The sequence below is a fragment of the Protopterus annectens genome, chromosome 9.part0 (genome assembly GCF_019279795.1).
Source record: "Protopterus annectens isolate FY-2018-M chromosome 9.part0, PAN1.0, whole genome shotgun sequence".
In the NCBI taxonomy this organism is placed as follows: domain Eukaryota; kingdom Metazoa; phylum Chordata; order Ceratodontiformes; family Protopteridae; genus Protopterus; species Protopterus annectens.
In genome coordinates, this window is record NC_056743.1 from 1,560,178,411 (window position 1) to 1,560,202,593 (window position 24,183).

Sequence of the window (24,183 nt, forward strand, 5' to 3'; positions counted from 1 at the left end):
TGTTGCATGCGTACAAAGTTCTGAGTAAAACAGAACAGTTAAAGTAACATTCCCTGCTGCTGAATGACTACTTAAAACTGAAACAGTGCAAATGTCACAGAACACACACAAAGTGCTGTTTACTGCTGCCTTTTTTTCTAATTTAGTTTAAATGGCACTAATTTGTGAGACAATGAATTCCAGTCTTTTTACTTCTCCTCTCCCCCGCAACACCTAGTTTCCCTAGCTGTCAAAGTCCTGAGGGTAATTTGACTTGGTAATTTCATTGACTGGCAGATCTCAGCAGGGTGCTTGACTCATGTAATTCAATCTTTGCTCTAGCATTTCTTTTGTTACAGGGGACATTTTTTTTGCTGCACTGTAGCCATGGCCTTACTTGACTGCATTAGCATCCAGTTTATGTAGCAACTTCTGTAAGATCTTGCACCAGGGAGCTAAATAAAACTTTTAAAATATTAAACCAGTTTAGATTTTTATTAGTGTAAGTGTCTAAGGTATCACTTCATGCTTCCACCTTGCTAAAAATGATTTACATGTACAAAGTCTGTTGGTATTCAGTGTTTGCCTACATATTTTTTTACTGCACTGGTTGGTTTGCAAAAAAACCTTTTGCAGTGTCCCTGGATTTGTCTTTGTACATACAAACATTGCTATATTTTCCCCTTCTTTTTTCGTGTGTCCAGAAATCACTTCTCACAAAATAATTTTGCCACAATACAGAGACAAAATGATCAGCTTTAATAATTGGCTTAATTACTGGTGTCATTCTAAGGGGATCCAATGTCTGTCTGCCTGGGATGACATGCTTGACAAGCCACGCTGCTTATGAGGGCGGCTTGCACCTGTCACCCCTGGGCTTCCGGATATTGGCAAAGGCTCTTGCCACCCCCATAGTGCCTTTTTTAGGCAAGGCTCAAATGATAAACCTACCACCCTAGAAAACAAAAATGGAGAAAAACTAAGGGTAATACTGCTCAATGCCAGAAGTCTAAACCTCAAGATGCACGCCCTCGAGGCCCTCCTCAGTATGGAGAACATCGATGTCTGTGCTGTGACTGAAACCTGGTTCAAGGCTCCTGAGAGCACCCCAGCACTATCAGGTTATACCTCATATCATGCGTTCCGGCCCCAAAATCCGGACCGAACCACAAAAGGAGGGGGAGTATCCATATTCATAAAGGATACCCACACCTCCAGGTTAGTAGCAACGCGCATCAAGCATCGGAGACCATCCAGGTGCAATTAACCATAGGTAAAACTGCCCTACAGTTTGTAACATGCTACAGACCACCTTCTCAAACTCAGGAAACCCACACAGCCATCCTGAAGACACTGGAGAGTATGAATGTCTCTCCAAACACCATCATATTGGGTGACTTCAACTACCCAAACATAGACTGGGAACATTACTCAAGCCCCAACACCCTAGCCCAAAGGTTCCTTGAGTTCATAAACTCAAATGCTATGGAACAACTAGTCACCATTCCCACAAGAGGAGAAAATATACTAGACCTGATAATCACAAACATGGGGGCAAAATGCTCCACACCGGAAGTATATCCCTCATTGGTGAGATCAGACCATAAATTAATCTCACTGGAGATCCACATCCCGCCCCCATCCCCAGCAAAAGACCACAGTGAAGAACTTCTCAAAAGCAAACTTCACACTTCTTAAGACTGGAGTGGTATCCTTCAAGGCCCCCGAGCCAGTGGAAACCACAACCCACGCTGCTGAAACCCTTACAAATGCCTTCTACGAGCACCTCCAGGAATGTATGGATCAAGCAATCCCTAATAAAATCAAGACCCTTTCCACCAAAGGCAGGCGCCCGGTCTGGTGGACTCCAGCCATAAACAAACTCTACAACAAGAGGAGAAAGCTACTACATGCAAGAGCAAAATCCCTAAATGGGAAGGCATCTCTGATCAATACTAGCAAAAAACTACGATCACTCATAAAATCATCCAAGGCCAACTTTGAGAGAAAAATCGCTAATGACACAAAAGAAAATCATAAAGCCTTCTTTAGCTATGTTAGAAACCTGGGTGGAAACTCCCAGATATGCTCAGAATTAGTCCAAAATGATAAAAAAAATCACTGAACCCACAGACATTGCCAACATACTGGCAGACAGGTTCAGTGCAAATTCCAAAAAGGAGAAATATCTATCCCACCAGAGTCTAGCCTCCCAAACATCTCAGATGCCCAGGTGAGAGCTGCTCTCTCTAAAGCAAAAAACACAGCATCAATGGGACCAGACGGTGTCCCCGGCTGTGTGCTACACGAACTCAATGAGGAACTAAACCCACACATAAGGCTGCTGTTTAATCTTAGCCTTACCACAGGATACGTGCCCAAGGAGTGGCGTACGGCAACTGTGGTCCCACTTCACAAAGGTGGTGCTTCTACGGACCCTGGAAATTACCGCCCCATAAGCTTGACGAGCCTTGTCTGCAAAGCTATGGAGAGGATCATAATGGAACTCATAAATAAAGACATTGGGGACCTACAGACACTGGATCCTACCCAATTTGGCTTTGTCAAGGGCAGATCCTGCCTCTCGAACTTGGTCGACTTTTTCGAAACAGTCACTAAGGCCATTGATGAGGGTAAGGCAGTTCACACAGCCTACCTTGACCTAGCAAAAGCGTTCGACACAATACCCCACTCGGGCATCATAGAAAAGCTCACCAGCTTAGATGTAAACCCATATGTCACAAGATGGGTTGCAAACTGGCTCAAGGACAGAACACACAGAGTTAGAGTTGCTGGTGCCATGTCCGACTCTAAGCTGGTCACGAGCGGTGTCCCACAGGGCTCAGTCCTGGGCCCCCTCTTGTTCGGCATTTATTTTTCTGAACTTCAGGCAAACATAGGAGGATTGTGGCTGACAAAATTTGCAGATGACTGCAAACTGGGCACCATAATTGACACTCCATCAGACACAGACATCCTCCAAAAAGGTCTCATAGAAATGGATAACTGGTGCCAGAGCCATGGCCTTAAGCTAAATGCCAAAAAATGTATAGTCATACCCTTTGGGAAAAACAAGGTAACCCCTAATTACCACATAGGTGGTAATCCATTAAACACGGAAGAAGTTATCAGGGACCTGGGGACCCAAGTTGACAGTAACCTCTCTTGACACTCACATTGCCAAAGTCGTTTGGAAGACCTTCTACATTGCCCACCTGATCATGAAGGGATTCACATCCAGATCAGGAGAGGTCATTGTACCCCTGTACTCTTCACTTATCAGACCAATGATTGAGTACAACGCCCCATTCGGAATGTACCTTACCCGACACCTGCAGCAGTTGGAAAGACCCCAAAAGTTCCTCACCAAAAGGATAAAGGGGCTCAAACATATGTCATACGATGCCCGACTGAAGAAACTCCAGCTCTATTCAGTCGCATACCGTCTGCTCAGAGGTGATCTGTGCTTGACATACAAGGCCATGTCCAACCCGGAATTAATGGACATGCTCCACCTCAAAAAATCCAAATCCACCAGAGCCACGAGAGCAAGAGACTTAAACCTCAACACGGATATAAATAGGACGTGCTGGAGGGACAGATTCATCACCCAGAGACTCCCTACACTGTGGAACAGAATCCCAGTCCATGTGAGGCAGAGCCCCTCACTGACTCTGTTCAAGAGAGATCTTGACGAGTGGATGGGAGATCGTAGGTTTAACCCGGGAATCATCTCTATCACTGCTGGACAGAGGCACAGCAAACTAATGGGTATAGTATTCTCATCCTAAGGGGTGGTGAAAGCCACACACATTCTGGCTAGGCTTATAAATGCCCTAGGTCAGATAGCCTAGTATGAACCTATGAACCTAAGGTTAATTTACCTTGAATCAGATAATGGATGACACTGCAAAGAATCACTGTTGAAATATTTGTGCTTGGACTAAATCCCTTACTAAATATTTGCCAGACTACAGTTGAATGGTGCTATGGCTTTAATTATCCACCATTACATACCAGTTTTGCAGTGTAGTAACCACCTGCCTTGCCCATATACCTTTAGCCATGAATATGCAGCTACTCCTGTTCATGTATGTGAATTCATCTTCAGACTTACGGTGTGGAAGCTACACTGAATTCTAGGTGCTTGTTCAAGTTTCACATGGGGCTTGCTTAAAGCTACTCTCATGTTAAGCCACTATCAATATGTTGCACTGCCACCTCTGATACGAGGGTAATTTTTAATAAGTTTATTCCCGCACTGCACACTAGCGGTATCTGGTGCAAATACAAGAGAGGTATGCAAGCGATACACCACCTAAGTATTCTTTGCCATGCAGAATATACAAGTAATACATACCAAATTTCTGTGTTTCAAAACATCGCTGTTACTACACTACTACTGAATAAAATGAACATATTGAAATGTAACAACCTGTTATCAGATGTAATTATGATTTTTTTTCCTGTCGTAAATAATTTCCATGATTCTCTGGCTTTTTGGTTTCATCCACTTAACTGGCTACCTGTAGGTTTGCTCTTTCTTAGCAAGTTGCAGTAAATATTTTGTTATCCTGTTACTAGAAGCTGTAATATCAGTGATACTGTCCTTAACATATTCCTGCCAGGACCCCATAAAATGAAATGCAGCATAAGGGCTTGAACACAACAGTATGTATAACTGATCTAATGTTGCAGCACATTCAAACTTGAGTTCAGTGCAAACTTTACCCCTCCCTCCCCCCGAAAAGGAGAGATAACTATCCCAGCGGAGTGTAGCCTTCCCAGCATCTCAAATGCGCAGGTGAAAACTGTTCTGTCTAAAGCTAAGAACCCAGCATCCATGGGACCGGATGGTGTCCCCGGCTGTGTGCTACACGAACTCAATGAGGAACTAAACCCGCACATAAGGCTGCTGTTTAATCTTAGCCTTACCACAGGATACGTGCCCAAGGAGTGGCGTACGGCAACTGTGGTCCCACTTCACAAAGGCGGTGCTTCTACGGACCCTGGAAATTACCGCCCCATAAGCTTAACAAGCCTGATCTGCTTAGCTTGCTTTCGACAACCAAGAAAGTTATTTTCCTGTGCCCCTGTCAAGCAGAACCACAGAAGTGAACCCCGGGGTGAATTACATATTACCCATCCAATCAAGATTTTTCTTGAAGAGTGCTAATGAGAAGATAGGTAGTCTGTTCCACAGTATGAGAAGTCACTGGGACAGGACTCTTTCCCTCCAGCATGTTCAGTTTGAGGTGACAAGGTTTAGGTCCCTAAAGCATGTAGCTTGGAGTGATTGGTATTTCTTTAAGTGGAGCATTTCCAACAGCTCTGGGTTTGAAATAGCTGATGGAGTAAAGCTGGAGTTTTTAGAGACCGTCTGTGTAAGGCATATGTTTGAGGCCAGTAATCCTCTTTGTGAGGTATTTTTGCAGCCTTTCCAGTTATTGTAGATGTCTTGTGAGGTACATACCAAAAGGGGCGTTGTACTCTATAATGGATCTAATGAGTCATGAGTAGTGGGAAACAATGACCTCTTTTTCAGGCTGAGAAACCTTTTGTGATGGTGTGCCACGTAGAAGGATTTCCTGACCACAACAGACCCAGGGACCTACCACCCCATTAGCCTGACGAGCCTCATCTGCAAGCCCATGGAACGGATCATCATGGAACTCATAAACAAAGACATAGGAGATCTCCAAACTCTTGACACCACACAGTTTGGGTTTGTAAAAGGCAGATCATGTCTCCTAAACCTGATACACTTCTTTGAAGTAGTCACCAAAGCCATAGATGAGGGTAAGGTGGTTCACACAGCCTACCTAGATCCAGCCAAGGCGTTTGACACCATCCCCCACTCTGGAATTATAGATAAGCTCACTAAACTAGGTATACATGCCTATTACTGACAGAACCCACACTGTGAAAGTAGCAGACTCCAAATCAGACTTCAGACCAGTGACAAGTGGAGTATCACATGGTTCAGTCATGGGTCCTCTTCTGTTTGGTATCTACTTCTCTGAAGTACAGGCTAACACAGAAGGTCTTTGGAAATGACTACACATGGTAACGCCTTGCTGTGTCTAATTATGGTGGCTGCCAAAAAACCAATTACTAGAAAATGGAAATCAAAATCAAAACCAACTACACTACAAGCAGTGAATATAGTAAAGATAAAACTGAAATTGAGATCTTTAGAAAAAGAGTAAGACCCAACTACATAAGAAAACAATGGGAATTGTAAGAACACATTACAGGTTGAAAAGCAGCAAGACTTAAATGAGCTTATGTAACGTCTAACTGAATTTAATTAGGTAGATATGTGATGCATAATGTTTGCAAATGGGAGTGTGTTGGCGTAGTCTGTTTTCATTTAGACAACATTATGAATCGCCAAGGTTGTGAGATATATCTTGAAAAAAAAAAAAAAAGCCAGGAATATGCAATCACATTCCCCAAAACTACTACTATACCAAAATTGAAATCAGGCAAATTTACTTCTATGCGCTTATCACTGAGCAGCTCTCAATTAAAATGATCTACATTACATGCATGTAAGCTTTGGTTGCAACGTCCGTCATGACACAGCTAGATGACAACTACATAAATGCCATAACCCCAGCAGGAAGCAAAATTACCACCCACTTAAAAACATTAGCTCCAGCAGATCTCATGATACAGCTTTATGTAACTTCATACAAAAATAATAAAAAAGTGAATAAGCTACTGCCTACAACACCAGAATCCAAAGACAACATGCTCCAAATACAGCCAGATAATTTAACTAATTAATATCCCATTTCTTACACAATCTACTGCCTTAAATCAGTCCTTAAATAAGTACTGGTAACCCTGCATGGTTAGATATTCCTTTATTTAATTTACCACAAAAACCTTCCAACACAATCCTTTACTTTTCTTCCCTTAATGACAGCATACCTTTACTGCATCCATCATGCAAGTCCCTTCATTTTTTTGCATCGATTTCCTTTACTCTAAATCAGCATTGTAACCTCATCACCAGCACCACCTTTCCATTGTTCTCACATCTTTTAAAATTCTACATACAAATCTATGGGATTTTCTGGTATACTAAAATATATGTATATATTTAGTTACTTTTAGTATTTAGTTTATAGTGGATTACAAGAGTAATAAAATGGCAGGAAGGGTGAAAAAGGCATGCATAAAATTTCCCTAGTCACAGGCCAAATAAGACATCCTAAACCTTAGCCCACAATTTCTTCACGGTTCACAGCTAAGCTAACCGGTTCTACTGTCCACAAAAAAATTCTATGGAAAAACAAATATGCAATGTGCAGCCAGTCATAATTTCACTTTTTAAACACCAGTGCATCTACCAAAAATTCTGCTTACCTGAAAAGTGCACACTTCAAATCTACAACAAATCTGTTTCCTACACAACTAACAAACTGATAGTTAAAGAGGCTTTGAGATAAATGATAACACTTTCCACTGGACTCAACCTGGGGCGGGCTGGCTGTGCAACTAGGTATCCAGATCTCAGCATATCTCTGCATCGGTCCAAAAGGGGGGCTTCATTTATGACCCATCTATTCCACTCTCCCCTCTGCAGAACTAATGTTATCCCCAGAAGGTGGGCATGCAATGGAGATGTGCAGTGTATCACCCCACCTCCAGCTCAGCCATGTCTCTACTATACTGTAGAGCTCTAAATCTGAAAATATTAACACGGTAAGTGACCTCATTAGCACTTCAAGATAAATCTTGATGATTGGATGGGAGATTCACTCTGGGGATCACTTCTGTGGCTCTGCTCGTCAGTGGCACATGAAAATAATTTTCTTGGGTGGCGAAAGCCAGGGTACCTTTTGGCTAGGTACTGGGCCAATAGCCTAGTACTTACCTATGAATCTATGAAAAAAGTAGACCAGCAGAGATAGGTGGGCCTTAATAGAAGCACCTGCCAAACCAGCATTGAGCGTTTCACCCAAATAAAGAAAACCAAAGAAGCATCGAGAGCAAGTGGGTCTAGGTTCAGAGAGACAGCAGAAAGAAAAACTCCATTTGGATAAGTAGGATTTCCTAGTCATATGTTTCCCAGCCACCTGCAGAACTTGCAGCATGTCCTCAAAGAAATTGTGTCAATGGTGAATCAAAATCCTATTATCCACAATGTCATTTCAAGTGTGGATAAGTGGGGATGGATAAAAGATCCCTTGTCTTGTGTGATTAGATCCACCCTGTGAGGTAACTTGTGCTGATTACTCTGGGCTGGATGCAGATGAGGAAACCAGTGCTGTTGCCGGCAAAGGGGAGTCACAAACAAGATTTTTGGGAGCATCCTGTATAATTTTTAACAGGTATTTTGGAAATAGAGGAAGGGGAGTGAATGCATAAAGAAACATCCGCTTCCAAAAGAATGAGATGGTGTCCACCCTCTGTACCAGGAGACCTACGACTCCAGCAGAAAACAGAAGCTGTGTGCTGGGTGGGGAGACAAAAACTGCCTGAAGAGTCACTTGACAAAGATCCTATACCATAAGTGCCAAACAGCAAAGAAGGTAAGAGCTCATTCCTCCCTGCTTGTTGATATACCACATCACTGTGGCATTGTCCATGAACACAGAGGCCCTGGAGGAAAAACAGAGTGAAGTCCTGAAAAGCCATCAGAAGAGCTCTCATCTTGGTCATTGCTGTTCACCTACTTACATGTAAATCTAAATATGTAGTTGTAGTGTTTGCAAAACCTGCACATCATTTTACACAGGGCGAACTACTCGGAAATTCTATAAACAAGTCTATGAACATAAGCATGCTGTTCAAATAGGTGATGAAAAAATGCATTAGCAAAGCATTATAAATTTTACAAACAAACTGGATTAAGTTTCTAGGTTTAGAGGAATTGCAAGGATTTCAATATATATTTAATGCAGAGGATGAGTTAGGGTGACTTGAATATGTGAGGCAAAATGCTTGCTATCCTTCAGGGTTAAACAATAGACAAGATTTTATTGCTTACATTTAAAGGAAAAAAGAGTTAAGCATTAGTGTAAAAGTGGGATTATAGTAATAAAGCACAAAACACAGAAAATACACAAAAATGCTGAAACTTTCAGTGCTGGCCCTAGTAAAGGCTGTCCCTCCTGCAACTTCACAATTCACCAAACAAGCAGCTCCGATAGGAAAGCAGTCTGTCCACAGATAAAGTAAATGAAGAATACTTCAACACATATGATGACATTTACACTTAGCTGCAATCCAGCAAGGACATTGCACATGCAGTACAGAAAAGGCTGAAAAGTAGTAATAAGCATCAGGAGACTTGACATATTAAAAACTGACAAGAAAACTATAATAAGTAATAGATCATTTGGCAAACCAGCACAGTGCTGTTCAAAGTGAAAGAAATCTAAAGCATTAGAACAGAACTTTGGACACCATGCTTTACTTTTCATACAATGTCCTGCAATTATAAAGGTAACACCAACTTGTTTTCTAGGCTAACACAAGATAGAAGTTCTTTTAGCACCAACATTTTAGTATAAAAGGAGCAAACAGGTTACTGAAGAAAAATATTGCCGAGTATATAGTAAGTACATGAAGGTGCTCACCATTCTAAGTAAATGCAAAGCAATAAATAAAAATCAACTGATGAGATGCATCAAACAAAGCACTACTTATATACAAGCCTGTAAACAGAACCAAATACAGCTGTCACCTTTTATTCATGTAACAGATACACTGCTCACATAAGCAATAACAACCTCACCCATTAGACTAATTTGATGCACTATATAAAGCTTACTTATCCATGTTAGGCAGAGCCCTTCAATGACCCTCTTCAAGATAAATCTTGATGAGTGGATGGGAGATTGTAGGTTTACCCCTGGGATCTCTTGTGTCCCTACTAGACACAGGTACAGTAAACTAACCTTAAAAGGGCTATCTTCTGTGACCTACTATACAGAGGCACAGTTAACAAATCTAAAAGGGTGGCGAAAGCCAAACACACTCTGGCTAGGCTTATAAATTCCCTAGGGCAGATAGCCTAGTATCAACCTATGAGCCTATGAAATCCAACACAGTATCAGCAATCCATCTACATGCTGTGGGAATAGAACCCACAGCCTTCTGCATCTATACATATGCAAGGGCTAGATCATCAGCCATGCCTATCTGCGGATGAGCAAACCTGTGGGATCTGTTCTGTATGATGCATCCAAGGTATCATATCCACACTTTAGGAAGTGTCTGGAGAGTTGTTAATCGTCTCTCACGGTCTCCTAAATTTCCTTTGATAAGGTTCGATGCAGAATATAATTTAGTTTTGTAGAGATTCAAGGTACTTTAACATATGGAATTGGCAAGTCAATGTTCTCATTGCAAGAGTGGCAGAAGTATAAGCATTCTTACTGAAGTGTGTCTAAGAGTCTGCTTTCCCCATCATTAGGCAGGGGATGTTCAATTAGACCCATTTTTTTGGCTCAGTAGATACTACTGAGGGGTCAGCTTTGGGATTTTTGGAAAGGTGTTTGTGAGAGTCAAGCACTCTGTAAAACCTGTATGGGTTCTTAGCAGCAGGTGGTAAACAAACAGGATGTAAAGCAGTGTCTTCAAAGACATAAACCAGTACTATGTGTACAGGAGGGGTAGCTATTAGCCGGGGAGAAAGCAAGCTTAGCAGTTCCCTATAACATGTCTTAGCTTGTGAGCATTGTTTGCTTTACCAATTGAAAGCCTCCATCATTCTATGAATGGTATCCCTAAAGGAGAGGTCCGGGGAGGAGGCAGAAGACAGGGCATCATCTGAGTCTGAATCTGGATACATTTGTGATGGAAGGTGCCAAGAACATGACAACTCCTCATCTTCAGAGCCTGAGGAAACTGAATCTTCCTGAAATGCCACCTCCCTGCTTCTTTCTGATGGGGAGGCTTCAGAAGCAGAAGTGTTGAAGGCCATGAATTCCTCTGCTGTTTTGAGGAGGTCTATAATATGATATATATATAATATATATATTATTATAGACATATAATATACAATATATATATATATATATATATATATATATATCACACACACAAAACCACACATGTGCGTGTGTGTGTATAGAAGAGCATTTAGGAGCATTACAAAATCCTGAAAGTTCAAAATACTGAAAACTTAAAATACTGACTCTCATAATACTGAAAACAAACAGGATACCAACACTTACTATATTTCAGCACAAGTACATACAGAAACATATTACCCTTCAACTTTAAGCAGGGGGGCAATTCACTTTCTTTCACGCACCGTAACCTCTGCAAGAAATCTGGACAAAGCCCAACATAAATAGGGACAGATTATAAATATTGCCCTCATGAACTTAGAACATTGCTAGAATAACAGGATTTATGTTAGTATGCATTTTATATGATGGACAGAAGGAAGGTTGGTATATTGTGTGTGCAAGAGACCAGATGGAATGGGAGTAAGGCTAGGTGTATCTGAGGTGGATTCAAATTCTTTTATCATGGTGTGGATGGGAGAAATGGCGTAGGAGTTATCCTGAAGGAACAGTATGCTAAGAGTGTTTTGGAGTCGAAAAGAGTGTCGGATAGAGTGATGTTTACAAAGCTGGAAATTGATGGTGTAATGATGAATGTTGTTAGTGCATATGCTCCACAAGTTGGGTGTGCAATGGATGAGAAAGAAAAATTTTGGAGTGAGCTGGATGAAGTGGTGATGACTGTACCCAAGGTTGAGAGTGGTGATTGGAGCAGATTTCAATGGGCATGTTGGTGAAGGGAACAGAGGAGTGGATGACAAAGTGATGGGTAGGTATGGTGTTAAAGGAATGCAGAAGGTCAGATGGTAGTGGATTTTGCGAAAAGGATGGACATAGCTGTGGTGAATATGTATTTTAACAAGAGGGAGGAGCATAGGGTGACATACAAGAGTGGAGGAAGATGCACACAGGTGGATTATATCTTATGTATGAGGGTCAGTTTGAAGGAGATTGGAGACTGAAAAGTGGTGACCAGGGAAAGTGTAGTTAGGCAGCATAGGATGGTGGTTTGTAGGATGACGTTGGTGATGGTGACCAGGGAAAGTGTAGTTAGGCAGCATAGGATGGTGGTTTGTAGGATGACGTTGGTGATCAAGAGGAGGAGTGTGAGGGCAGCACCAAGGAACAAATGGTGGAACTTGAAAAAGGGTAATTGTGAGGTGGAGTTCAGGGATGAGTTAAGACAGGCACTGGGTGGCAGTGAAGAATTACCAAATAACTGGGTAACTACAGCAGAGCTAGTAAGGGAGATGGCTAGAAAGGTGCTTGGTATGACGTGGACAGAGGAAGGACAATAAGGAGACATGGTGGAATGAGGAAGTACAGGATAGTATACATAGAAAGACGTTTGCAAAGAAAAAGTGGGATTGTCAGACAGGAGTATAAGGAGATGAGGTGCATGGCAAAGAAAGAGGTGGCGAAGTCTAAGGATAAGGCGTATGAAGAGTTGTATGAAAGGTTGGATACTAAAGAGGGAGAAAAGGACCTTTAATGATTGGCTAGACAGAGGGACCGAGCTAGGAAAGATGTGCAGCAGGTAAAGGTGATAAAGGGTAATGAGGGAAACATACAAGTGAGGAGAGTGTGTTGAGGAGATGGAAAGAGTACTTTGAGGGGTTGATGAATGAAGAGAATGAGAGGGAGAGAAGGTTGGATGATGTGGGGATAGTGAATCATGAAGTAAAATGGATTAGCAAGGAGGAAGTAAGGATAGCTATGTAGGGGATGAAGAATGGAAAGGCTGTTGGTCCAGATGACATACCTGTGGATGCATTGAGGTGTTTAGGTGAAATGGCAGTGGAGTTTTTAACCAGAGATTGTTTAATGAAATCTTGGAAAGTGACAGGATGCCCGAGGAATGGAGAAAGTGTTTTGGTACTGATTTTTAAGAATAAGGGTGATCTGCAGATCTGTAGTAACTACAGAGGGATTAAATTGATCAGTCACAGCATGAAGTTATGGGAAAGAGTAGTGGAAGCTATGTTAAGAAGGGACATGATGATTAGTGATCAGCAGTATGGTTTCATGCTGGGAAAAAGCAGACCCATAAATTGGACTGGTCTTATGTGTAAGGCCATGGAAACAGTAATCATAGACCTGATAAATAATGACATAGGAAACCTCCAAACACTACCCAACCCAATTCAGCTTTGTCAAGGGCAGGACACGTGTACTGAATCTGGTGGATCTCTTTGAAAAAGTCACTAAGGCCATGGATAAGGGTAAAACAGTACATGCCATCTACCTCAACCGGACCAAGGCATTTTACACAATTCCCAACTTGGGTATTATAAATAAACTCACAAAACTGGGCATAAATCCCTATGTCACCAGGACAGGGCATGTGGTTAAAGTAGGTGAATCCAGATCCAGCAAGAGGCCACTTACTAGTGGTGTGCCACATGGTTCAGTGTTGGGGCCACTCCTGTTCAGAATATACTTCTCTGAAATCAAGGCTAATGTGGAAAGTCTCTGGATGACAAAGTTTGCTGATGACTGCAAGATGAGGCCATTCATTGAATTCCCCAGTGATGTAGTTATCCTTCAAGAGGGTTTAGATTAAACAAATGATTGGTGCCAGAACCATGGCCTAAAATAAATGCAAAAAATGGATTATCCTTACTTTTGGGAAGTCAAATACCCCTGCAAATTACATCAATAACACATCCCCTGAGAGTACTCAGAAGTGAGAGATCTAGGTACACAGATAGATAGCAGCCAGAACTTTGACAACCATGTGTCCCCAATGGTAAGGAAGTCCTTCTATGTAGCAAAACTTATAAGTAAAGTTATAGGATCCAGATCTAAGGAAATTATAGTATTGCTGTACTCAGCCCTTGATAGACCAATAATTGAGTACAATTCACCATTTGGCATGTGCATGACTAGGCACTTTTAGCAGCTAGTGCAACCTCAAAGGTTCCTCACAAAGAAAATGCAAGATGTAAAAAACATGTCTAGGGACTCTAACAAAACATACTGGAAAGACAAATATGTATCTCAGAGACTGCCCGTCATTGGAACAGGCTTACTATTCGCTTTAGGCAGAGCTCTTCCCTGGCCCTCTTCAAACACAATTTGGATCAATGGATGTAGAATCGCAAATTCATACCTGAGGTAGCACCTATGTCCCTTATGGACAGCTGCAATCTGTAACATAGTTAAGGCATAGGCATAAACCCATGCCATCCTCTTGCCCCTAGGGGTCATATATTGGGTAAAATCAAGTTATTTTTGCTAGGCTTGTAAGGGCTTTTAAGCCATTAGCCTAGGAATCCCATATGAATCTGTGACTGAACTATGATGATCAAATGAGAGAGTTGTTTACATAAATTCCCAGGTTTTATATGATACTATCTGCTTGAAGAGGAGTACCAGTGGAGCTTTTTTTTTGTTACATGCTGCTATGCTACACTTTTTGCATTTAGCTGGTGACCATTGCATTACACCAGTTACGTGTATATTTTATCCCTTGCTAGAGTACTTTAGTATCACTGGAAGAGTGGATAATAATGACCAACTAGTAGTCATCAGCAAACCTAGTCAACCTCCCTTCTGGGATAGTAGCTTGAATGTCTGCAAAATATATGCCAAACTGGAGAGGGTGCAGCACTGATCCATGTAGTACCCCACTAGTTACAATTTTACATTAACAAAATGTACTAGTAATTTTCACAACTTGGGATCTGTTAGATATCCAGTTTGCAACCCAGTAAACAACAAAGGAGGTTACCATTAAGTTTGTCTACTTTTTTCCATAATACAGCATAGGGGTAGGGTCAAAAGCCTTAGGCAAGTCAAGATAAGAAACACACACAGTGTGACCACTGCCTGCAGCCTCTGTAATATTTTCAAAGAAATATACTACATTCACGACACCAGATCTGCTCTTCACAGAACCATACAAAAAGTGGTCTAGATCAGTTAAGTTTCCTATCTCTGTATAAATAAACTCTGCTATAATATGTTCCATGGTTTTGTATATAAGGCTTGTAAGGCTGATGGGCCTATAATTACCTAGATCTGGAGAGGTGCCATGCATGCGAAGCAGGGCCCCGTAGCTGTTCTCCAGGAATCAGACACAAATCCTGTGGATAGACAGAGAATAAACTGTTTATGTAGAGGTTTGCATGGAACATACTTGGCACTGATAAGAAAACAGCATGGAATGTTATCTGATCCCATAGAAGTATTATTTTTAGCCTTTGACAAGCCTTCTAAAACTTTTTCCAGTGTGATATCAGGGAAAACTTAATTTTCTGTGACAATAGAAGCAACAATGTGGATAGGTGTAGTAAAGTATGTGGCTGCATTGACATAAGAGGTGTAAGCTATCCATGGCAAAACAATAAGTCTCTTCTACCATCTCATCACAGTCACCCTGTTCTTGCCCAGTCTGGTGAGGCATAGCTCTCAACCTCTCAGAGCAAGAAACGGGGACGAAGGCCTAAAATAAGAGACAGATTTTAAATATTTTTCTTACATACTTAGAAAGTTGCTAGATTAACAGTATTTCTGTTAGCAAGCATTTCCGGAAAGATATTGAAGTCTGAAACTCAAATGTATGTCATTATATAGTGACTTCAGTACATAGTGATTTACCATCAAATCACAAATTTTATGGGGAACAGACCAAACATATGAGGCAAAAATCTGGACATTTTGTGAAAATCTGTACAGTTGAGAGCTATGCTGGTGAGTGTGGAATCTTCATGCCTAACTTTAATTTCACTTATGGCTAAAACATTTTCCTATGTAGAAGCAGACTTAGTGGGCCTAACGGGCTTAGGCCTCCTTTCCAATTGGCTCTTGGGTGATCTGTTTTGATTTTGCAGTATATGAGTATCTTTTTAAGTATAGTCTCTATTATTTAATACATACATCCAATTTGTTAGGTAGTTTCCACTGTTTGCATAGTTGCCTCTGTTATGTCTGTTGATCATGGATGAAAAGGTCTATTTTGGATCAGTTCACTTAGATTAATAAACAAGTAATAAATAACTGCAACCTTATAGCACTGAAATCAAGCTGTGCAAAAGGGTTAGATGGCGCCCTCCACAACACCAATCAGTGCCTCCATCCTGGTCTACCTACAGCAAATAAATACTAGAAAAGCACCCCTGTTAAAGCGGCACCCTAGGCGGCCGCCTATTTGGCCTATGCCTAAGGCCGGCTATGAGTGGTGGGTAGGGCATACAATTGTACCATATAACCTACACAGCAGCTATCATTCATAGGTTTATACTAGGCTATCTGCCCTAAGGTTGCGATAATACACAAGTACCATATTTTTCATGCCACATTCAATTCACCGAGAGGAAACTTCATACATAGCACCACTCGGTAGCTAATTAAAAATTTGGTTCAAATAGTCCTTGTCCATTAGAACAACCCCATCCTTTTCCAGTTTCATCATTAAAATTTTTTCACCATAATTCGATAATTGTCGTCATTTCCCATTGGTTAAAATTATTACTAGGTATCCTCATTGTTTCTTAAAACATTTCTAATCCTCAATTCACATGCATGCTCAAAACTATGCAACATTTTATGAGGCGGGGAGCTGAATAAACTCTTTCTGCACAAGCCTTGATGACATCATGATCCATCAGCATCCCTAGATACACCGAAATCATTTGCTGAATATAAAGTACACTGTCCCTGCCATTGGATATAACACACAGCTACAATGAATGTTTGGAATTTTTTTTTTTTTTTTGTTTACAATTAGGCACCTGGAATTCCAGTAAATTGCTAGAACAAGACTAAGCTGTAGCCAGACAGGACTGTGAACTGACTGTTTAAAGGCAAATAGTTTCTGTATTACAGAAATGTCATTAAGCAGAAATGCAGAGTCTATGCACAGACTCTTTTCAGGGCATTCTGAAAGGTGGTTTGGATCTCTAAGCCTGCAGAATGTACAGTTAGGATGGCATGACCAAGCGCTCACGCGATGTGCATTAATGTCCACACAACTGCCATTGCTACAACACTGAAAAATTCCCATCTCAGCTCACATCATAGGATCATAGAAGGTTACTAGACTTGTCTGTTCCGTCATGCCAAAAAAATAAAATAAATAAATAAAACACCACAAACCTGTCCACAACAGTTCATAGCTCATGGCTTCTCAAGGACATTTAAGCAAGTAAAAATTCTCACTCGAGCGGGAAAGCAGTAACAAACGCTAGTTTAAAATCAACAGGGAGCTTGCGACTACACACATATATTCACACTCATACATACACAAACACATATCCACACTCATATATATATACATATAAACATATACACACACATCCATATAATAACTTCATGAACCATATGAATATATCATTAGAACCATACATACACAACAGTTATGCGCACAAAACACATGCACCTTTTACAAATCATTTGCAGCTATTACAATAAATCGGTTGCTATTACCAAGAACACGTGCACACCGCGAATCCACTACTGAAGCAAAACACAAAACTGACAAGTTGTAAAGCCTTGTTCTAGTAAAAGACAACAAGGCAGAAGAAACTATCATGAATTAGGTTGTAAAAAAGTTGACTTACAAATAAATCAGGCCACGAGGATAAGCTGATACAGGCAAGGCTTGGGAAAACACATTCCGATTGAAAAACACTGCGTACTAGAAACACGAACACGACAAGAACTTCCCTACCTCCTGCAGCTGTATTTGAGCATTCCAAGGCTGGGGGAAGGACAAGGCAGCTGTGACATCACAGAATGGGTGGGTTTCTCTGTTTGACCGAGAAGCAGAGGCCGGCCATGGTGATGTCACTTCGGGGGAGGGAAATTTAAAAAAAAATATACCTCCACTGCCTGGCTGCGATGACGTCAATAATTGGGGGACTCCTGGAAGCTTAACTGAAACGCGAGAGAATGTTTTTAAGAGTGAAAACATTCCTGTACGCTAAGGTAGGGCTGGATTAGAGAACTAAGGGGAATTTCTATTTTCTAAATGCTGCATTCTTGTTCGTTTATGCAGGAAGCTGTAAATAGGGAGGAAAACGGCAGAGAAGTTGAGGAAAGCATTTAACAAATCTGTTGTACTCCTTTAAAGCAGACAGGAAAAAGATGCATTTAAAACTGTCACTGTCAGAAACATATTTGTACTTGTTATTAAAATGTAAATGTAATTCAGATTAAATAAATCACTGTTTACAGTAAAACATATGGTTATAAGACTTTTTAGATTAAAAAAATTGCTAAATGAATGAAAACGCAGTTCAAATGATCATTCTTAAATCTGACTGGCTGTTAAAGTTCAGTGAAGAGAAAAAGGTTTAGAGGTCACGCCTACTTCCTGGAAGATGGCACAGATTGTTTTTCATGAGTCTGTGAGCTGACTGAAGCCTTTAGAAGCTTGAGCTTGTCATAAAAGTTGTCAAAATTCCATCAAAAAAGTAAGTAGACGGGAATTTTCTAGTGAAGTGAAGCTTTTAAGCATAACTTGTAAAATGATGAATATTTCAAATAAAGACTCTAATTTACCAAGCATACACAGCTATAAGATATGTTAGCTAAATGGAGCACATTGCAGAAATTCAGTTAAGTAGTAAATGTATATATAATAATAAAATGTTACGACTTTCCTTTTAATTATTTAACAGTAACACAGTAAGCATTCCTCTCTCCTGCAGTGATTAAATACTATGACACTAGGGCTAAAACAGAAAGGGAAGGCACATACATGAAGAACATATAGAATATGAAATAAATACTCATTTTATATATATATATATATATATATATATATATATATATATATATATATATATGATTTTTATAGCATTTCACTAGTGCTTTGCCATGTATATAAAGGGATAAAAGTATAACATAGTTTGCAGTTGGATAAGATTTTGATTTACTTGAATTTTGAGTAATATATATTTATAAAGTTAGCATTGCGGGAAAGCTAGTAGGGGAGAAAAAGTTGCATTACCTTCTGTTTATGATTCCACATTATTTAGAAGGTAGAAAACAAAAACTTGCATGAAATGTGAAGTTACGTATAATCATTTGTATCTGGGTTTCTGTTTTTCTTTAGTAGTCCCCTCATTTTTGAAGCTTATCTTTTTAAGTTCATTGAAGAATCCATGGGTTCAGGTTCACTTAAAAGGTTATTTTTTTGGACAAATGTGGATGCTTCTTCGAGAGAGTCAAAAAGTTTCTTTCCTTCTGGCAAGGATAGTCTTATTCTTGCTGGAAATATGAGTTGTGCTTTGAGTCTTTCCTTTTTTTAATGATTTTATTGGAGGGACACACACTCTTCTTTTGGACATTACAAGGGGTGAAAAGTCATTGTCAAACCTGATAGTTTGGTCACCAATTTATAATGGAGCAAGGGACTAGTCAGTTCTTAAAACAGTCTTTGTCATGAGTGGAGATAAATCTTACAGTAATAGATCTTGGACAGCTGTTTTTACTGGATACAAAGGTTTTAGTTAAAGACCTGTGTGCCCTTTCTATCTGGAAGGATAGTGCCTCAGATAGGTGATTTTAGGAATCCAAGAAGACAGGAAATTAATCATATTGTCCCCCTTCATCTGCTTCTGGATGCCATAGATTCTTATGTTGTTTCTCCTGGTTTTTTTCTCAGTGTCAATCTTTTCAATGAGTCTGGTGTTTTCATGAAGAAGAAAGCCTATGTTCTGTCTTTCTGTTAACCTGTAGTCTATATCTGTTACATAATCTTCTGAAGCAACAATCTAGGCAGTTTGTTGTTTAAGGACTTCATTTAATAAGGTTATTTGTTTGGTGGTATTTTCCTTTATATTGTCCATTTTTAAGTTTAATTTGTCTATTTTACCCAGCAAGTCTTGAATTGTAGTAAGGATTGCCTGTATTTCTTTCTCCATTGGAGTTTCTTGTGGAGAAGATTTGGAGATGCTCATCTTTCTTTGTGAACGTGGTTTCAGTGTCCCTTCTATCTGAAAGTTTGATAGGAAAGTAAAAAAATATTTGCTTAAAAATTACACAAACTTGTAGCTTACGACTTCCAGAATCTGATTTTAGTAGTTTCAGGTCTCTGTTGGTGAAATGAAATAAAATATCTTGTCAGGGAAAAGTGAAGACTGCAGAGCTCAAGAACTCTGCTGTTTTCAGCTTGACATCCAAGCCACACCCATCCAAGCCACACGCCAAGAAATGCATAGTCATACCCTTCGGGGAAAAACAAGGTTACCCCTAGCTACCATATAGGTGGCAATCCACTGAGCACAGAAGAAGTCATCAGGGATCTGGGGACCCAGGTTGACAGTAGCCTCTCGTTTGACACTCATGTTGCTAAATTAGTTAGGAAAACCTTCTATATTGCCCACCTGATCATGAAGGGATTCACATCTAGATAAAGGGAGGTCATCGTCCCCCTGTACTCATCACTCATTAGACCTATGATTGAGTACAATGCCCCGTTCGGAATGTATCTGACCCGACACCTGCTGCAGCTGGAAAGGCCCCAAAAGTTCCTCACCAAAAGGATAAAGGGCCTCAAAAATAGGTCTTATGCTGCCCGACTGAAAGAACTCCAGCTCTATTCAGTCTCATACCGCTTGCTCAGAGGTGACCTGTGCCTGACATATAAGGCCATGTCAAACCCAGACTTGATGAATATGCTTCACCTCAAAAAATCTAGATCCCTCAGAACCACAAGGGCGGGAGACTTAAACCTTGACACGGTTATTAATAGAACTTGCTGGAGGGACAGATTCATCACCCAGAGACTCCCTATGCTGTGGAACAAAATCCCGGTACGTGTGAGGCAGAGCACCTCGATGGCCTTGTTCAAGAGGAATCTTGACCAATGGATGGGAGATCGCAGATATACCCCAGGGATTACTTCAGTGTCACTGCTTGACAGAGGCACAGCAAAATAATAGGCATAGTTTTATTTAAACTAAAGGGGTGGCGAAAGCCAATAACTATGGGCTAGGCTTATAAATGCCCTTGGGCAGATAGCCTAGTACGAACCTATGAACCTTTGAACCTATGAACACCCCTATGCAAATATTTTTTGACGAGTTTCATTTGTCTCTTTTGATGTGTGAGAAAGCACTATTTTGAGCATGGTTTGATGCCATGGCAAGGTTGAGTGCAGCTCCCTCTTGATTGGTGCTCCTTCAGGCATTCAACTTCCTGAGTGGCTTGAACACAGATGCCTATTGCCTGCTGGAGTCAGGGCTAGGAGTGTGTGTCCCTATTCCTAGCAGTGCAAAGGCTCATGAGAAAGAAATTACATATGGCACTACAGAGAGCCCTCTCAAAGATCAACTAATAAGGTAATTACTCTCATATTTGTGTCCCATAACGTGTTACATATTGTGCATCTAAGTGAATATGTAGGAGACTCATTATAAATCTACAGTCTGTTTACATTTATCATGACTTGTTTTAATGATTATTGCAGTAGAGCTTTGACCTGCTTTTTGTACATTTTCTTTAGTTTTGAATGTTAAAGCACCTGTATAATACTTAAAGGAGTCTGTTCTTAACAGTAAATTCATATATAGAGACAAACTTGCCGTGAGACTGAAGTTGGTGTTTTAGTAGCAGGCTGGTCTTGATATCATCAGCTCATAGCCAGTAGTGAGTTACAGAAGATGTCTGAGGCACAGTCAGAGTAGTGAATGTATTTTTTAATGTGTATGAAATATTATTTAGACAGTAGTATGATGTACCTTGAGGGATTATGGATATTCCAGTTTTTGCACTTGCCTTTCCTCCTGTATGTCTTTGGATATGCTGTTTCTCAGGCTTTACTGATATATATGCCCACCAGGCTTTTAATGTTGATAGATATTAGTGCTTTGATTCCATATCTTGTTTACTGCCATATGCTCCTTTGTGTACAAGCCCTGCTGCCTCTAATGTTATTAACTCCTTACTTTATCTTTTTTTTTTAATATATATATATATATATATATATTCATTTCTGTAATCAGATTCCTCACTGCATTTAAGAACCCACAAATTAGTTATATAGTGTAGTCTCTATTTATACTTTCCTGATGTAGCATATTTTACTAAGATCTATTTTAACTGCTGGAACCACTGAACTCTTCATCACACAGTTGCATTTTTTTCTTACAGCGGTTGCCAAGACAGATTGAAGAGAGAAATGAGAGGCTGAAGCAGGAAATGATGGGTAAGTAGGGATCTTTCTTGATCCAGTCCACCTACTTCTTCTTCAAGACTGACTGCCAGTCACTTTGGCACCCAACAGACTTTCCTAGGCTCAAATTCCTCCCACTGCTCCCATAATGTACTATAGCTTCCTGTCTGTCGGGATCTCCTTTGCTTCATGTACTGCTCACATCAAGAGGCAATTCAAGGCTTGTTATTCTGCACTTTGAGTTCTAGTGTAACTTTTTGTCTCTTTGATTTTTATTTCTTCTCAGATATTTTCTTATTGGGGTTTCTCCACAGTTGAGTTTTTTTTTTTTTTTTTGCTAGTTTAGGTAGTGAGGTTCCTTGTTTCTGGTTATATAACCAAATATATTTTAGCTTGTTTGTGTTGTGTTTTTTTGTATAATTCTTTGGCTTAGTAGTTAGCACTGGCTGATTTTATTGTCATATTGCCTCCACTTGGCTTGATTTTTTATTATAGCGCCTTCTGTTGATTGCTTTTTTAGGCTTATAGTTTTGAAGAAAGATAGGACCTCAGGGTATAAAAATTGCTCAACATGCAGGCACAAAATCCAACCTCAGGATAAACACATTGTGTAGTTTGTCTGAGTGGAATATCTGGATGCTTGATGTAATATTTGTATGGAGCTTGGGTCCAATAGCCACTAGGACAGAGGAAATAAATTGTGAAAGGCCTACTCTCCACTGTCTTGGCAATGGAGTCTAAAGTTCATGAGAAGAAAAAAGGAAACTTAGGAGTGTGAGTTATCTGGTGGATATTGTCAGATCTTTCACCTCTCTCTCCCTATAATGACTTGCGTTGAGGTTTCTCTTTAGGAGACTTAACCAGTGTGCCTAGGCCAGAGTCTGAGCAGCAGTTTGATGTGAGGGGGTTATCATTTAAAGATTTCTGTGATGCAGAATCCCCCCCTTGTAGGAAGATATCTTTTGCCTGACAAAGAGCTGTCCAAGTGTTTAAGGTCTCTGCCTTCCTAATCTCTGTCCATTCCTGCAGTTCACTCCATTGTCTTGTTTTAGCTTTAAATTTGGACTGAGAGATAGAGGGCTTTTATTAAGCTCAAATTGAGATGGACATCTGGTCTTCCACCTCAGTTTTCTGGGTGACTAGCGATGGACCCAGTCCATCCCTCTTTCCAGTTGCTACCTCAGTGCCTGTTTACTTGGAAATGGTGGTTCACCTGCAGCTCCTTAGTTTGTTACTGAAACCAATGACTTCTTTGACAGCTTTGCCGTATTCCATGTTGGTATCCTCAGTGCAGGTTGCTTGGCATCGATGGTAATTAAGCCCTTGATTCTCAGTGTTGACAGATCAGTACTGATCTTGGCACCAGTGTCCTTGTTGCTGATGTAGACACAGACTATGTCAATGTTTAAATCATAGATTCATTTAGTACCAGTGTGCCTTTGGCATTGGATTCTAAGAAGTAGGAAATAGCTCAGAATTAGCAGTCCTTGTTTGCCAATACCTAGGAATCCACATCAACTTTGACTGCACACTAGGATGTCCATGTAGTCCTTCCATCTTCTACCAGAAGCGGAAGAATAGTAAAAAGCCGTTATAGATGTAAGCATTCTGTATTGCAGTATTCTGCATAGATTGCCCTTCCTCCCACTGGACAAATTCCCTTTGAGTGTTCCCAAGAAGTAGATGTATAAGAAGTAATGTCTGGACTCTAATCGTGTCCCTCACCCTGAATGTAGATTTAGAGAAATGAGCGGGGGTTGTCAGTATCCCCTCTTGAGAGCCCAGAGCTTGTAGCGAGTCTTCAGTTGCTGCATCAGTGAAGGCCTTAGCCAGTTGACCCTGTCTGTACTGATGAAGATGTCTAGCGGGAATATTTCCATTCTGCTCCACCTACCTTTTGGATGAACCCTTTGGGGGACAGGATGGTCTTGTTGTGCAGAGGGCTTGGCAGGCACCTATTGTGGCAATGCCAGTGTCTAGGAAACTAGGTAGTGTCCATTCTCTCCTCCTGTGAGCCATGAATGTTAGAGCAAAACTTCCTTAACT

General features: G+C 40.5%; 1 protein-coding gene across 1 annotated transcript in view; it reads left to right on the plus strand.

Annotated features, from left to right (window-relative positions):
- TTC1 (tetratricopeptide repeat domain 1) overlaps positions 1 to 24,183 on the plus strand; it is a 721,040-nt gene that overhangs the window by 602,422 nt on the left and 94,435 nt on the right. The window contains exon 7 of the mRNA XM_044082285.1: positions 22,116 to 22,170. Within this exon, the coding sequence (XP_043938220.1) occupies positions 22,116 to 22,170 (55 nt within the window). The remainder of the gene's footprint in view (positions 1 to 22,115; positions 22,171 to 24,183) is intronic.